The sequence below is a fragment of the Pseudopipra pipra genome, chromosome 4 (assembly GCF_036250125.1).
Source record: "Pseudopipra pipra isolate bDixPip1 chromosome 4, bDixPip1.hap1, whole genome shotgun sequence".
Taxonomy (NCBI): domain Eukaryota; kingdom Metazoa; phylum Chordata; class Aves; order Passeriformes; family Pipridae; genus Pseudopipra; species Pseudopipra pipra.
In genome coordinates this window covers 57,891,363-57,906,971 of record NC_087552.1, presented here as the reverse complement: position 1 = coordinate 57,906,971, position 15,609 = coordinate 57,891,363, and the positions used below count along the sequence as shown (strand labels likewise).

Below are 15,609 nucleotides of genomic sequence, written 5' to 3'. Positions count from 1 at the left end.
GAGCAAGACAGTCTGCATTTCACTGTGCATTTCTTTTTCTCCTCACATTCTCATTGCTTGTAATACAAGCACTTTTTGGCAGTCTACATAGTTGTCTTTTTAGGCTTTCCAAACACATGGCACACAGAATGGCCTTGAAAAGTAACCTGTGCTACACCCATACAGAACAATTAAAAGCAAACTAATCAAATACAGTGAGCATCTCTCTGGAACACAGAATTATGTAAACAAATTATGTAAATAAATGAAATCTGCAGAAGGGCAAGTAATATGGGTTTTCTGAAGTCTTTTTAAAGGCTAAAAAATGGGTTTTGCCAAGTATAAGATTTATGATTTTACACAGGTTCATTATACTTTTAACAGGTAGTTAACGGGCTGCATTTTCTTTTAACATCAGTTGAGTTATTTGCAAACAATGCCAACAAAGAGATACACCCACCGTAGATATCTTCTCTCTCCATAATGCTAGGCATGGGTCATAAATAATTTTAAATGTAGCTAATCTTACATGATATGGTATAGTATATGAAGAAGCCTCAAGGGACAACAAAAAATTTTCGTGAACAAAAAGCTTTCTCACTCGTGACACATTAAGTTGTACGTTTGTTCACAATTTCACATAGCATTGGCTTTGAGAATGAAAAAGTAACCATTTTGATTTTCTAAAAGTAGCCAAATCAATTTTTTGCTATTTTTTTTAAGTCTAGTTCTTCACAAAAGCAAATCATAAAAGTGAATGGTGCAGTGAACCATCTAAATAACTGGTCTTGGGTGACTTATTAACTATTTACTTGCATAAACTTGTGTCAATAGACAGTACCCTGAGGGGCAAGAACTCCTTCATTTTATCTTTCCAATAGTCAGAGCAACAGGCAAAGAGTACTAGGTAAAAAGAATAAGTGATCAAGCTGTGAACAGAAAGAAATCAACTAATTAATAATGTACATAAGTAGAAACATTGATAAGAAGAGCCTCTGCGCTGGGGCAGACAGTCCAGGTTTGATTCGGGACTAGTATCAGTTACACTGGCGTGTGAGCAGAATAATACAGTGATGAATTAGGTGTGTCTGCAAAATACTGGTGTGTTTTAACGCTGGAGTGAAGGCCAGTATCTCATCACACCTAAGCAGATGAGAGCAGGGATTTATACTCAACACTTACAAACTATCTAGACTAATTGGACCTTTATCTCACTTGGCTTCTGGTTGCTACCATAACTATTAATAATTTCTAGTCTGTGAGCAACTGGGAGCGTCTAAGCTTGTGGGTGCTTGGCTCAAGTGAGCTTTCAGGAACATGATTTGCAGTAAGACCAAAAATTCACTTTCTGAAATACAAGTCTTTCTTTAAAAAAGTGCACCAGAGACACTCAGGAACTTCATACCATCCCTCACCTAGACAATGCGACATGTACTGCATTACTACCTCAATGAAGACTGTGTTTCAGTCAAGGTTAGGTTTGGCAATTAACACTGTACAGCTTGTGCAAGTAATTCTGCTCTTGTACTTCCCAGCATTTGTTCATCATTCTGGTTCTTTCCCTTCCACTCCAAACAGGCTGTATTTCTATTTTTGTATGACAACACATCATCTGGAAGCTTAAGTTAGATAAAACATACTACTCCCACAATGATAAGAGAGAAAAAAAGAAGCAAAAAAAGGTAAAAAAAGAAATTATTTTCTTTTAAAAAAAGCCAATGAGGATCAATATGGAAAAATCTAGAGATTACCAAATGGAAAACTGCACAAAACTTCCATTCTCTCAGCTAAAACAAATAGTTCCTCACAGACATGTGAGATAAGTCTCTGGAGGAAGAAGACATCTTCTTCTGATCTTGAGCACCCCCAGTCGTCACATTACAGAGCAGCAGAGGCAAGAAATAGTGTAAGGTATCCAGCTGCATGATGGAGAATGGGGACAGGGTTAACGTATGGGAGGAGAAAATAACTGTTTCATTCCCATCTTCCGAGGCAACCAAGAAATGTAAATGCAACACACTATGACGCTGAAAATAGCCTAATTTTGCACTGCAGTGTTGTAAAATACCATTAGGGCACAATTTGTGCCTACAGGTAAGTATGGGCCAAACTGTGAGGTCAGAGACAGCGACGCAGCCTGCAGCAGAAGTCGATTGGTGTGAAGAAATCCAGGCATTCACAAAGAAAACAACAGAATTCGTGTGTTAGGAGAGAAGTAGCATATTTCATTTCCGAACTATTATTTCTGACCTATTACTTGCTGCCTAGGTGCCTTCCCCCAGCTGCATTTCCCATTCTCCTGTTTCTTCACACTGGGGCACCTCATCCTCGACATACCCAAATGTGCCCATGCAAGGTTATCCCTAGTGACCAGTACCTCATGTCACCAACCCCCAAGGTTAACTACAAGCCTATCTGGTTGTCTTGTTGTTTGCAATATGCTTTGATTTTCAGAACAGGAATTATTTCATATAGGAAGTGACAATTCCTATACAGGGCATGTAGGAGAATGGTCACTACCTGTCTGAGACAACTTTGTACTCTGCAGCTGTGGCCATCAGAACAGCCAAGCAACAACACATGGGACAAGCAACAAGTCTGTGCTCATGTTCTACTGTTTTATTGGAATGATTTGTGTGCTTAGAATTGGTAAGTACTTACTCGTATTATTTATCTGGAACTTACACTTTGAAAGTCTGCATCTTCAACTGATTTTTCCTAAAGGAAAATGCCTCTGCATTTGGCTTTTGATAACTGTGGAAAAGTATGTCTCTTCCATTATAAAAAAAGCAAAACCAGTCTGCACCACACTAGCTGCAAGTGTGGTCCCTGCCCCCCCGCCTCTCTGCCACCGACCATCCAAACCTAGTCACCAGCAGGCCGTACCCTGCCTGGGGCAGTACAACTGCAATTCAAGAACAACACGGGGTTTGGAAACTTTGTAAAACAAGGTGCAGAACACTATACAACTAAAGAAAAAAGAGGGCCGCCTAAGCACAAGGCTTTGCAGGCCTATTTTGATTTGAATAAAATTAATTTCAAGTTACTTGGATGTAAATCACAGAAACTGAATAGAGAAGGCCAGTTTCTGCTATCAGTTACACTGGTATAAATCCAGTGCAACTTTATCTGCATCAGGGAGATCACTGTGGGTTCAGAGCTGTAAAAAAAGGATTTTATTCAGGACATCACCCTAAGTAAGCATCTTATGATGTTGTTTCAGTTAATTTTTTCCAGCCTTTAAACTCCAGGGCTTCCTTGAGCCAGTGGACCAGCTGTACTTCCGGGAGCTGTGGTACCTGCCATGTGAGAGGCAGCACCCGTAGCTTGCTTTTGCACAAGGTCTTCCTGCCAGATAATCAATTTATTGTCCAATTTCCTGGTCAGTGGACGATCTATAGCCTTTCCTATTACCAAAGAGGGAAGGAGGTTAGGGTTTAAGAGGGGCACAGCTGCCGGAAACCATGAGGCGGAGAATTATGAAGGCTTTACACAACAAAAGAAAGAAGACTGCAGACAAAGATAAAGGGACAGTAACCTTCCTCTCATACACCCTGATCCCCAAGGCAGAATTGGAAAGAAAAGATTTAAATCTCTCTAGCACTCTTCGACTTTTACTTTTAGACTGCTCTCCACCAGGAGATCTACGACTTCTCTGCCAAATCCACCCTTTTTCTCTCTTATACATCATCAATGAGGACCTCTCAATTTGTGTGCAAAAGAACCTTGCACAGTAAGGTTCTGAGTGGTAAAAACCTTTACTAGAAATGTTCCAGCTACTCATCAATTAGCTGCTGTGCTGCACTCTGCTTCTTGACGAGGAATTCAAGTAGAAGACAACAAACAACTTTTGACTTTTGCTTTGCAGCTTACAACTGTGCAACTCCTCACTGTGACACCACAGGGCAGTGTACTCTAGGCACTGTTTAGCTGTTTTCTTTCAAAAATCCGAAGTTCCATTTAAATCCTTTCAAGGCTTCACCCATCACCCCCCTCCAGATCGCAGGCCTAGTTCTGACCGCGCAGATCAAAGGAACCAATCAGAACCCTTAACACATCACCACATTTATTGTCTCTTAATGGGGGAAAAATTGTAAAACTGTTGTCCACCAGGGTAACAAAAAAAAAAAAATCAGAAAAAAAGCAAGCAAGGACTTTGCAATGTGCACTTGCATCACCTTGCCTTACCTCAAATATATTGGTGGGTTCATTGCTGTACTGATTGGAGATGATCTCTGACTGGTCGCTATACCACTTGAGTCCCCCCAGAAAGCTGTCTGCATCCAGGTCGTTCACATCGAGTTCAGAGAGGTCAAGTTCTGGGAGATCTGGGCAAAGAGGCTGGTCTTCACCAACCAGAGCAGCACACTGCAGGATACAGCAACACAGAAATAGTTTCATTAATTACCAGGAATCTATTAACTTTATTATCATGTGATAAGAATTAAACCTGAATTTAGCTATGGCACAGGGTCACTAAGATTGACTTTTTTTTCTGGAAAAAAACCACTTCAGTATTTGATCATGGCTAGTACTATACGGGTATGCAAAGGGGATGAGGAAACAGTAGGGCATAACCTGCCTTCTCTGTCACATCTCTGTCCAGGGACAACGACTTTCCTTCTCCCTACACTATTTGATAACAATCGTGTTCAAAGCTTTAAATCCAACAGCAGAGGCCAAAGCATGTCCTTATTCTCCTGCTTCAGAGCAAACCAGTGCAGGTACAAGTTACAGATGAATACCTCTGGGCAAGGTCTGTCACGCATTTCCTGATGCATTCAGGTTAAAGAGGCACAGCCTGTTACAGCCTTCAGCCCTGGGGGCTAGCTCAAGCTGGAGATAGTCACACTTTCACTTCTACAGAACTTTACCACAATCCTTGCGGTCAGTCATGATGGTGGCTACCATATGGGCATAAAAATGCACGGGTTAGTGGTGCTGCTGTGCTCTGTTCCCAGCGCATAGACCACAGCCACCCAGTTACATATCAGGGTCCTGGCAACCAAAGTGCAGCTTGAAATATCCTGATATTCTCCTCTGGGTGACAGGCACAGTCAGTTCACACAGCCTTTCACCTGCTTGGCGCAAACACATCTACTATCCTAGACAGTTCCCTAAATGTCCCTAGAGAGAGGATGTAGTGAGAGAATCAAATGGGTTTTCCTCTTAAGGCATCCTCTGATTCAGTAATCCTAAAGTAGAGGGTCTGTGAAACATTTTGATTGAGGCAGTAAACAAAGTCCCACGAATCCTCTTCAGCACTGCAAAATGTTTTGTCTGCACAACTTAGAAGAGAGTGGGGATAAATACAAACAAACCTGGAATCCGTATCCTTTCATATGCTAGTATGAAGCTAGATAGGGTATTGACTGACCTACTAAGGAAGAAAAAATTAATAACTTTAGCACGGCAGTCGAAATGTCAGAGTATCCACCAAAACCATTTCCTAATTATGGAAAACACGTAGTAACAGTTTGGCAAATAGCTGAGTTCCATATGTCAATGCTGCTCAATTAAGCAATTCCTACTGCACTGTACCATGTATCCTCGTAACTCCCCTCCGAACACCTACATCGATACGTGTATACTGCAAAGCACACGTAACGCTGCAAAGGCACCAGGCGCTGAATGGTTAAAAGCCATCTAAAGTCAACTGAGCCTAAGGACATCCACCCTGAGTATTTCTAGCAATGTGTTAAGGATGGCCAACAGCAGGACCTTCTTGACTCCGGTCAGTTGACTGGGTGGTTTGAATGATTTCCCAACTTCTATTTGGACTGAAGTCAATGCAGAAAGCTCCATTTTCTGAAGGCAGATGTCTGTAGGGCACTAACACAGTGTCCATGGATGTGAATTGCTCAATACCAGTTATGTCACTCTCACAAGGACCGCCTTTCACAAGAATGCAAGCGAGAGCTGCTGAAGGTGCATTTCATTGAGTTTTTTGTCCCTGGGAAGCTCGGAGCGTCTGCAGTGCGCGGGCTGGATGCAGCAGCGCAGCCGTGAGCAAAGATTTTGTCTGTTGGCACAAAGACTTGGTGCAGCTGGTGCGAGCTATAATTTACCAGACAACTTCTACGTCTACCAGGACACTACGAGATAATCACGGAATAGGCCAAGGGGCAAGGAAGCTGAGAGGCTGCAAAACAAAGCTCTGAAATAGCAGTTGTTTTTCTTCCTATTATTTAAGGAGCTGCAGAACTTTAAGAAGTCAAAACCCCACTTAAGTAATCTTAACTGCACACAATTTTTTTACCATTATTTTGGGCATAAGGAAAAAAAAAAAAAGAAAAGAATTAGAAGGCTTCCTTTTTTTCGTGCAAGACACAACCTTCTGGCAGCAATCTTATAATACAGAGATGACCTTTTTTGATGCTTGGCCGAAATCTCTGATCTCATTAAAGGATAATCTAGTTTTTGACTGAAAAGGTAGATTCTCAGCATCATTCTCAGGTTTGTGTGGTGGAGGTCAGTAGCTTATAACTGATGCCACAGACTTCTAAAGTATCCTGCTGATCTCTTACTGCTTTCATTTATAAAAATAGCTTCACTCTGTGAACCACCTACTTAAACATGTTTACTTTTGGTAATCTGCATTTTTAAGTTCCTACAGTGGGCTTCTGAAGCAATATAAACAATGGTATTAACAAAAAAAAAACCTGCTCATCACAGCTTTCATTTACCTGTAGTGACTGCAATGTCACCTAAGAAATGTAACTGCTGAAATGAAGTATATATGCCTTGCCAATGTTGACATGATAATAAAATCAATGTTTCTCAATATGACATTATGCTTCTAATCTGAGACACATTAGTAGCAAGTGTTCCTGTTATTAATTTATATTTGGCCTTTGGATGATGCCAGATTTAACACTCCAAGTCCTAAAACTGTCCTCATCTGACACGCTGATATTTACTGTTTGCCTATACATCTGTAACAGGTGCACCTGCATTGCTAACACACATTTTACTGTCTTCCCACAGTTATTTGATATGATAGTTATTCCATAACTATAGCCTTAATTTTACAGTAACATTTAGGATGATAAAGCAGTCACTAAACACAAAAGGCTAATTACTGTGCGTTATTTCACTCCAACAGACCTTTTTTCTCTTAGTTCAGGCGCAAACAATAAATTAGCTCAACTGCACTGATGGTAATGAATCATTATAATTAAGTATAATTCTTCATTAACCTTTTGGATGTTTTTGTGCCTTTGAACGTAAATTTAAAAAAAAAAAAGAAGACTGGACTTGTGCCATATTAATTATATTAATGAAAATATAATCTGCATTTTATTTTTAACAAGTTTTTCAAAGTGCCAAGGGGATGAACTCAGGAAAGAGAGAGACTTGACAAAATGTGTGTCATGTGGATTCTCTCTATCAATCTTTGCAACCTTACTGTACATCACCTTCATTAAGCTGTGAAGCACTGGGGACGCTGATCAGCTACAGTGATGCAGGCCTTTATTGAGCAACACGCCGCCCTGTCATTATGAGAGCAAGAATATAATACATTTTACATTGACAGCAAACATTAATGATTCAAAAAATGAAAGCTGCCTCCAGTACCTGTGCCTGCATTATTTTAGCTCAGTAAAGGTGATCCCCTGAGCCAAAGCAGCACGCAGACACTAGTACTGCTACAGGAAGTACAACGCAGGAGCACACTGGCAAAATCCTACCCACAGTTAATCCATCCACCACACAATTAATATTAAGATCAAACCCTTTTTTTCCTTCTTTTTTTTTTTCCTCTGCACTATGAAAAAGTCATTGACATAAATTATCTATTCTGTTACTAGCTTGAAATTACTGCTGGAACTCTAGTGATTAAAATAAATCTTCAGTATTTCCACATAAGCTGGTTCCTCAATCAGCTCCTAGCAGCATTAGGAATAATACATGATGGAAAAATGAAGCTACGGCAGCTGAGACCCATGCTACAAGCCAGACAACAACCCACAGGATACTCCAGCTACTCAGAAACAATTAGGACTTTGGAGCCAGAAAGTCATCCACTTACAGACTTGACTCATAATAGCTACAGGACATATGAATTATCCATATCTATTCCACTTTACCAAGAAATCAAAACAAGATAAGACCAATTACAATATGCAAACAGAAATCAGCAGATACAATGGCAAGCTGCAAATATTTAAAACATGACAAAATTACTTGAGAATCCACATACATGCTCTGCCAGATAGGAAAAATATCCTGGAGAACATGGGAATGTTTTTACTTTAGATGGGTAGCTCTCTACAGCATGAACATCTTAGTTAAAAAGCATCGCCTGTAACCTGTTTTTCCCTTCCCCATTGCCCGAGGGGACCATTTTAAGCACTTATTCCAAGCCCGAAGCCAGAGGATTAGTTCCTTTGAGCAGGTCTGTATTTGGGATTCCTCTCCATGGGGTCCAAAGAAAGTTTGCCTCGCTTCACAAGTTGCCTGAACTTTCAGGTAATGCTCCATTTTGCCGAATGCGAACATGCAGAAATCCTCAAACCTCACATTATACTCCAGAGATTACCACGGGGCTGCTTGCCTTTTTTTTTATTTTTTCCTTTATGAATTGTAGCCAGCAGAAGCTGTGGATTTGATGTATTGCCGTCTATTTTTACACAAGCAGCAGCAGCAGCGGCGGCAGCAGCAGCAGCAGTTCACACAGTCCTGCATAAACTCTATTCTCATGGTTCATCCTGTTGTCTCTGCTGTACAGTGGGATTTAACCATTTGTTGGACTATTCGAATTGACTGCGAACCCTGCTCTACGGGGCATTAGCTACAGTGTCAGTATTCCAATACCACAAGAAGCAGGGAAACGTCTCCTTCCAGAAATCTCTTTTAAAAAGCATCTAAAGCCAAACAACAGGGTATTCATTCCTGTGTGTATTTTGTATTCTGCCGCTGATAAACAAGGAAAAAACCTTTGACAGAGCACAGTGAAAGAAGCAATTAAAATTTAAAGCCAATGGTTAATTTTAATTACTTTTTTTTTTTAAAGAAATGTTACTCTTATTCTAAATAAACATGGCATTTTTCCAACCAGGCCACTAAACGCCACTGGAAATGCCACTTCAGACACCGATTCATATCAATATCTTAGAGCATAAATATTGCATATGACGGGAAAGCGAGCCAGAGGCACATGAAAATAGTTTCCAACTGCAGGAGATAGTATACTGATGACAGGAGCTCAGCTTTGATTTGCTCAAGGCATCGCAGAGTAACCTTAAAATAGCAAACTTACTGGAGTTAAGATAAGATATGGACTTGTTTGCAAAGTATGCTGCCTCGGCCGCCCTGCCAGTTCCCTGACCAGCCCACCATCCCCGCCACCGCCGGCTCCCCACGCGTCACCCACGCCGTGCACCCCTCACCTCGAGATCACTCCATACAGAGTCCTGGTTGCACATGTCCCACGCCATCCAGCTGCGGAGCAACGGCAGGAAAGCTGGCAAACTACAGTCCAGAGGCAGGCAGGCAGGCAGCAGACACTCATGCAGGCAATGAGACCCTCTCTGAGAGTGAATCGAAGGCACCTGTCTTACTACTGTTCCCCGTCACATGACAAAGCTATTAAAAAGTAGGCTGGGCTGTCACTCATCCAGCCTTCTGGTGCCGCTGCTCCAGCCCGTGACGTCAGCCAGGGGCAGACCCAGACTGAAGTGAAGTAAATCTTTGCAAAACCCGCTCAGACCTCGGCGGCCGCAGCACCACGCTGCGATTCAAGGCAGATTTCCACGCCACACCCCTGAAACACTGCTCCTGCTGTAGCACAGTTCCTATCCCTCCCCATCTTCTTTAATTTCTTGGCTTGCTTTCTTTGTCTTCCCCCCACACCCCGGCACACAATAGGCTGAGCTGTGCTTATTATAAAGAAAAAGTGAAGTGACTTCCAGCCGAGCTACAGCCTGCATGCGAGTAGCCCAAGCCCAACCTTTCCAGTGCCTGCACCGGCTCCTCGGCACTGTTCCCTTTGGAGAGGCCATCCCACAGTTCAGCAAAAGTTACACCACCTTCCAACATTTTTTTGCACTCGGGGATTTTGCACCTTGCCAAATGTTTTGGTTAGGTTAATGGTTTCTCAGGGATAATTGCAACTCAAGTTAGTTTTTCCACATCAAATGCATCAGCAACACCCCTCACCCCCACCCCAGCATTTCTCTGGAATGGAGTAAGCATCTATAAAAAACATTCCTACAGTTATCTCACCTGCTCCAAGGGGGGAGCCTGATCCTGTTCCCAGCTAGATTACAGTATTTTTGAGCTGCATTTTAATCACTTCTCTGTCTCAGTATATTCCCCAAGAAACCATAGCTGTTACAAGCAACTGCCTCAATCCTGCCCAGGACCACCCCTGACCCACACCCGCCTCTCCCTATAAGCTGCCTCGGAACATTTCTGTACAAACACCACACCCCGACCCTTCTGACCTGGACTCAGCATTGGTTCATTGAAAATAAATAAATAAATAAATCTCTTGTTGTGTGAAAATCCAGACACACAGTTAAAAGACACGTCTTCTCATCAAAGTCTTTGCCAGACAACAGGGGCTGCTGCAGGTGCAACTGGTTTATGATGCCCCTTTGCACTGCATACACAACAAACTCCATGTACCAAACTGAACTGCAAAACGTTGCCCACAACAGAGAAAGAAAACCCACAAATAAAGGTCATGTTTAACTATCCCCACCTGCCTGCTTATTGTCTTAAGCTGCAGTTTTTTTAATTACCCGGGTGCAAAAAGTCTCGTGAAATGTAAGCACTGGCTCTGTCGTGCTGGGCTACCAGTCAAAGTTACAAAACTATAACTGATCATTCTCCATGTCATGAAATATTCATTTTCATTGTTATTTGCAAACTCGAGTATTCCAAAGGCTAAACGAATTCAATTATTATACAAGAGTATGGCAATTTTGCTGAGAGAAAAAAATAAATAAGAAGTACAATTCTTGAAATAGCCTTTTTCTCACAGACATTGGAAACTTCAGAAATGGTAGGAGGTCTCAGATATATTCTTTGCTTATTTTTGTTCCCTTGTAATTCATTATTGCCAGTCCTGATAAAATGTATATTTTTCCCAGCTTGTGCTTAAGTTGCAAATCACATCACACTGTCATATTTTCACCAAGCACAGATGACAAAAATGGCATTGTTCTTACTTTACTTAATTAAAAAAAAAAACCACAGCAAAATACCAAATGACTACGGAAAGCCTTTCCTACAAATAATTAAATTAACGGTATTGCTTTGCTCTCATGACGAAAAAAACCTAATTTCCTTCCCAATTATATGCTGATTTAATGATAAAACTGCAGTAAATTATTAAGATCTGTGGCAAAGGTGAGTACCTCTACCCCCCGAACAGTCAACTGTGAAATAATGCTGGGCACCTGCCTGCCTGGAGTGGAGTTGGTTCTTATTAATTATTATCTGTGGATCCATGGTTGGTGGAATATTCTCCTTCAATACCTACTTATAATTGTGTTCATTGACTGTGCCAAATCCATCATCTTTTTTTTTTTGAAGTTTCATTCACACCTTTTATAGAAATGTATTTACACTGGAACATTTCATATTGCTGTTTTGGATATTTTGACCTGCTCATGTTGTTTCTATTTTCTACATTTCCACTTCAATGCTTTCCCTTCAAATTAGCAAGTTAACTGATAAATAAAAACTGTGACCTTAGCGGTGCTCTCACCATACAAGCTTTAGAGATTGAAGAACTTTTTTAGTGCACTGTGGACAGTGCGACCAATAGGTAATAATTAGAGTCCCCCCGAGCTTTTCTATGGCCACATTATAGCTTGAACTTTTCTGGCAGTGCCAGCGTTACCTGGAAGGGATGCCAAGCACGATTCCAACTACAAAAGACTGTGAGATTTCAACAAGGGTTCCCCATTGCTTAGGAAGAATTTTTTTTTTTTTAACTGAAGTGTCTAACCCCAGCCATAGTATAAATTTACCCACTAGGATCTTTTTTTCACATGTTTTAATGTGGGTTTTGAGCATAGTGCTTGTGAGAGGAGAAAAGCAAGGAAAGCAGCTGCAGCGCTGGTGTAGTTTGGAAATGGCGCAGCCTCCGCATATGTAAATGAAACCTGTGAAACCCGGCCAGCACCTAAGCTGCTTCCTCAAAGGAAACCTTGTCTTCTAAACATTCCCTAGTAGCTTTAGCAATGCTCGTCCCTCTGTTTTGACAACACTAAAGAATTGCACAATCATCTTTTGTGGGGCAATATCTAAGCACACACATAGGATATTTGGTTCCATAACAAACACATACAAAGAAAACGCTCCTTTAGCTGGTAAAGTCTGCGGGTCTGTTCGATCCAATCTGCCCTGTTGAAAAGTCCATCATCAAACAACTTCCTCAATCCTTGTATTTCCTCTGTTTTTAGGTTACTCCGTACTGAGTCTCAGCAATTCCCAAATTTTGCATTTTCTTCTTTAAGGGTCATAATTCAAGAAAGTTCTGCTAAGCCTTCTAACAGCATTTGGGCACAAATTCGCAAATCCTGATACATTTCCAACAGGACTGGAAGGTATGCCTGCCTGCAACAACAGGCAATGGAAATCAAAGACTGAAGCCTTCAAGCCCTCTGTCCTTGACTTTTTCCTGGATTCAGAATTGATTTTATCTCTTTCTCTTCTTCTTTCACTCACATTTTCTAACTATGGTCATGTTTTTATTCCCTGTAATTTTGGTTTCTTGAAGAAGCTACTGATTTTGGAGCCCTCATGATTTCAAAATCCAAAACTTAGTCCCTTCATTATGGCACCAAGGAATAAAGATTTTCTTTCCTTGCTACTTTTCCAGTGGAAAAAGGACTACCAAACTTGTTTATAAAAACAGTGCTGGAGTTTCAGCCAGATGAGGTTTGCAAACCAGTTCTCACATCAGTTCAACCCTTTCTGCTCAACCTTCCAAGAGTGAATGGCCTTACAGCAAAAGATCAGACAGTGCTGTGTATAAAAGAGGAATCTGCACTCCAAAGGTGTGTTAGCGTGAATGGTGTTCTATATAAAGTATATGTACCCTATTAATTTTTTATTAGAAATCTTCCTTCTGTGCATCTTAACTCTTATTTTTTGCACAGTACTGTATTTGTTTTCCAGTCCATTCTCTCTGTTCCACTTCTATCCTATTTGTTTGCTCCTTTTTTTTTCCCCTTCTCATCTTCTTTTCCTTATTTATCAAGTTCATGCTACCCAGAATATACCTTCAATAGCATAAGCCAGTGAGTCAAACTCCTTGAACTTCTGGGTTCATTGGTGCAGTAATTCTACGGTGGAATAAAGCAGTGTGCCCTCTGCAGTTTTGCTAGGGCAGTTATGACCTGAGATTTTTTTTAACAAAGAAAACCCACGATGGTGCTCTGTACCAGCTCTCTGGAAAGCTCAAGAGATCAGGGCCAAATTAATTCCTGGCCCAGCTCTGGGTCACAGGCTGCTGTCTGAGGAACTGTATATTTGAGAGTCCAAAGTAACTTTCTCCAAATGGTGATGCGTTACTGACATCACTGACACCAGGCTGAATTTTGCCACATCTGCTTCCACAGACTGAGGGCTCAAATAAAGAGCACTGAATGCCAAGGTAAATCACTCGCTTGTTCACATGCAACTGGACCTGACTGTGACTATTTACTATTATTGCAGATTACCAGATTATTGGTGTTAACCAGGCTTGCAGATATGCAACTCTTTGTAACTGGTTGATTGTAGTAAAACCTTCCAGGAGTGCCTAAGTGAAGCAAGAGGAGCACAGGTACCCACTATAAGAAATCTTCTTATAATTTTTCTTATACCTCTCTGACCATTACACTTCACAAGCATATTTCACTTACTCATTACTAAAAACAAGAAAAGCAAACCACTCAAGCTGATTACATAAAAAAAACATTTGCCACTTGTTTCCCCCCAACATTTGGAGCCCATGTTCTACAGGACCCACATTTGCTATGATTTACAGGAAAATCCAGCTTGTCAGGCCTGCTATAAGCAGCATGAACACTCGGGTGTTACGGTTTCATAGAAAGACTAATCTGTAAAAAAGCATCTATATTTAAATTTATGGCCCCTATATGTTTGAGAAACAGTCGTGTAAACACACCAGTTTCCTGGGGAGGCTTTTATGCTGTTTGAGCACAGACACCCAGGCAAGACAAGGAGATAGATTCCAGTTTTGCACCTTCTTGCAGGTTGGCAGAGCAGGCAGGACCACATCAAAATCACAGACCGTTGCAGATCTTCATCATCTCTCCTTTACTCACCTCACTGCTGATATTTCCTTGGAACAAAAGAAATCATAAAGTTCTTTTTATCCCTCTATCCTTCCACATGTTCAAGTCACTGGAAGAGATCAAAACCTGCTCACGTCTGATGTTATCAGACCCAGGGAACTCTTTTCTGGCATTCCTGTTCAGGGGCTGGGAGCATCTGCTCTGCACTCAGCAGTTGTGCCCTTCCTCTCCCACTCCCAGCCTTGCTGGGATGCTCACACCCTTTCTGGGCACGGGCAACTGTCTTCTCCAGCTTTAGCCACAAAGGGCAGAACCCAGAGAAGCTTCAGGGATACACCTCGTATGTGTAACTCTATGCAGAGCTCTGGCTCCCCAGCCAGATAATTCTCATTACCCCTATTACCATCCACCTTGCACTATCTTTCCCAGGCACCCAGAGTACTACCCTGGCGCCCTTGTTCCCTGACTCGTTCATTGTTAACGCCAATCTAGTTATTACCAACTTTTTCTGAGAGGGATCTGAAGAGCATGAAGAGGATGATCCCATAAACAATCACCATGGACTTGACATCTTAGGGTACAGAAGAGATTCCCCGATGTAATCGTAAGCAATCTGGTGGGAGCCAAGCCCGTTCCAAAGTTACCATCCTTCACTGAGGCAGCCACCCAGCTGTCACACTGTGTTGGGGGCTTGCTTTGCCACCTGGCCATTCAGTCACCCAGCCTGGAGGGAACTTGTGGTGCCCAGGTTGCCACAGCAGCGCAGGAGAGCACACTCCCTGCCAGATCCACACCAAGGCTCGCAGTAGCTAGTGGAAGAAAAAACTCTCCTATTTCCATAACACAGCCTACCTCCTCTCTAAAATGGCTTGTAAAGCGATTGCAGTGGAGCGCACGCAAGGCTGCAGCGCAGCACTGGAGAGAACAGCAACCTTTAAATACTCTAAAATCAAATCTTGTTTTACACAAAAACGCTATGGTAAAGTCGACATGAATGAAGCACCTTTGAGTGAAGGAACAGAAGGAAAGGCAGTGGACAGTTTTAGTGCCTCCTAGCAATTTTTTTTAATAAACTAGAGATGACAGACAGCGTTACCAACACATCTCTCATCTTCAAATATGACTTTCTTCATAGAGAGCTCAGTGGAACTGAGTCAGCCTTTTTTCTTGGGCCTAGCTCTTGGCATTTTTCATACTAAAACAAAATATAATATGGAAATAATTCTGAACTGTAGGCATCTGACAGGATTTCAGTAACATTGGTCAGATTTTCTCTGCAACAATTTTAGGCAAACAAAAAATGAAAATATAACACAAAAGATCTGGAGTTGTTGGTGTGTTTTGATTTTTTTAAAAATATGCTTATGCA

At 41.6% G+C, this 15,609-nt stretch overlaps 1 protein-coding gene across 2 annotated transcripts in view; it reads right to left on the bottom strand.

The window, feature by feature from the left end:
• PPARGC1A (PPARG coactivator 1 alpha) overlaps window positions 1–15,609 on the bottom strand; it is a 368,659-nt gene that overhangs the window by 59,830 nt on the left and 293,220 nt on the right. Inside the window, exons 1-2 of one of the 2 annotated variants that reach the window (XM_064653103.1) lie at window positions 9,372–9,572; window positions 4,168–4,347 (exon numbers count right to left, since the gene is read on the bottom strand). In XM_064653103.1, coding sequence (XP_064509173.1) covers window positions 4,168–4,347; window positions 9,372–9,419 — 228 coding nt within the window. In that variant the 5' untranslated portion in view covers window positions 9,420–9,572. Of the gene's footprint in view, window positions 1–4,167; window positions 4,348–9,371; window positions 9,573–15,609 lie in introns of those variants that run through there. The other variant, XM_064653102.1, reaches the window with a different exon arrangement.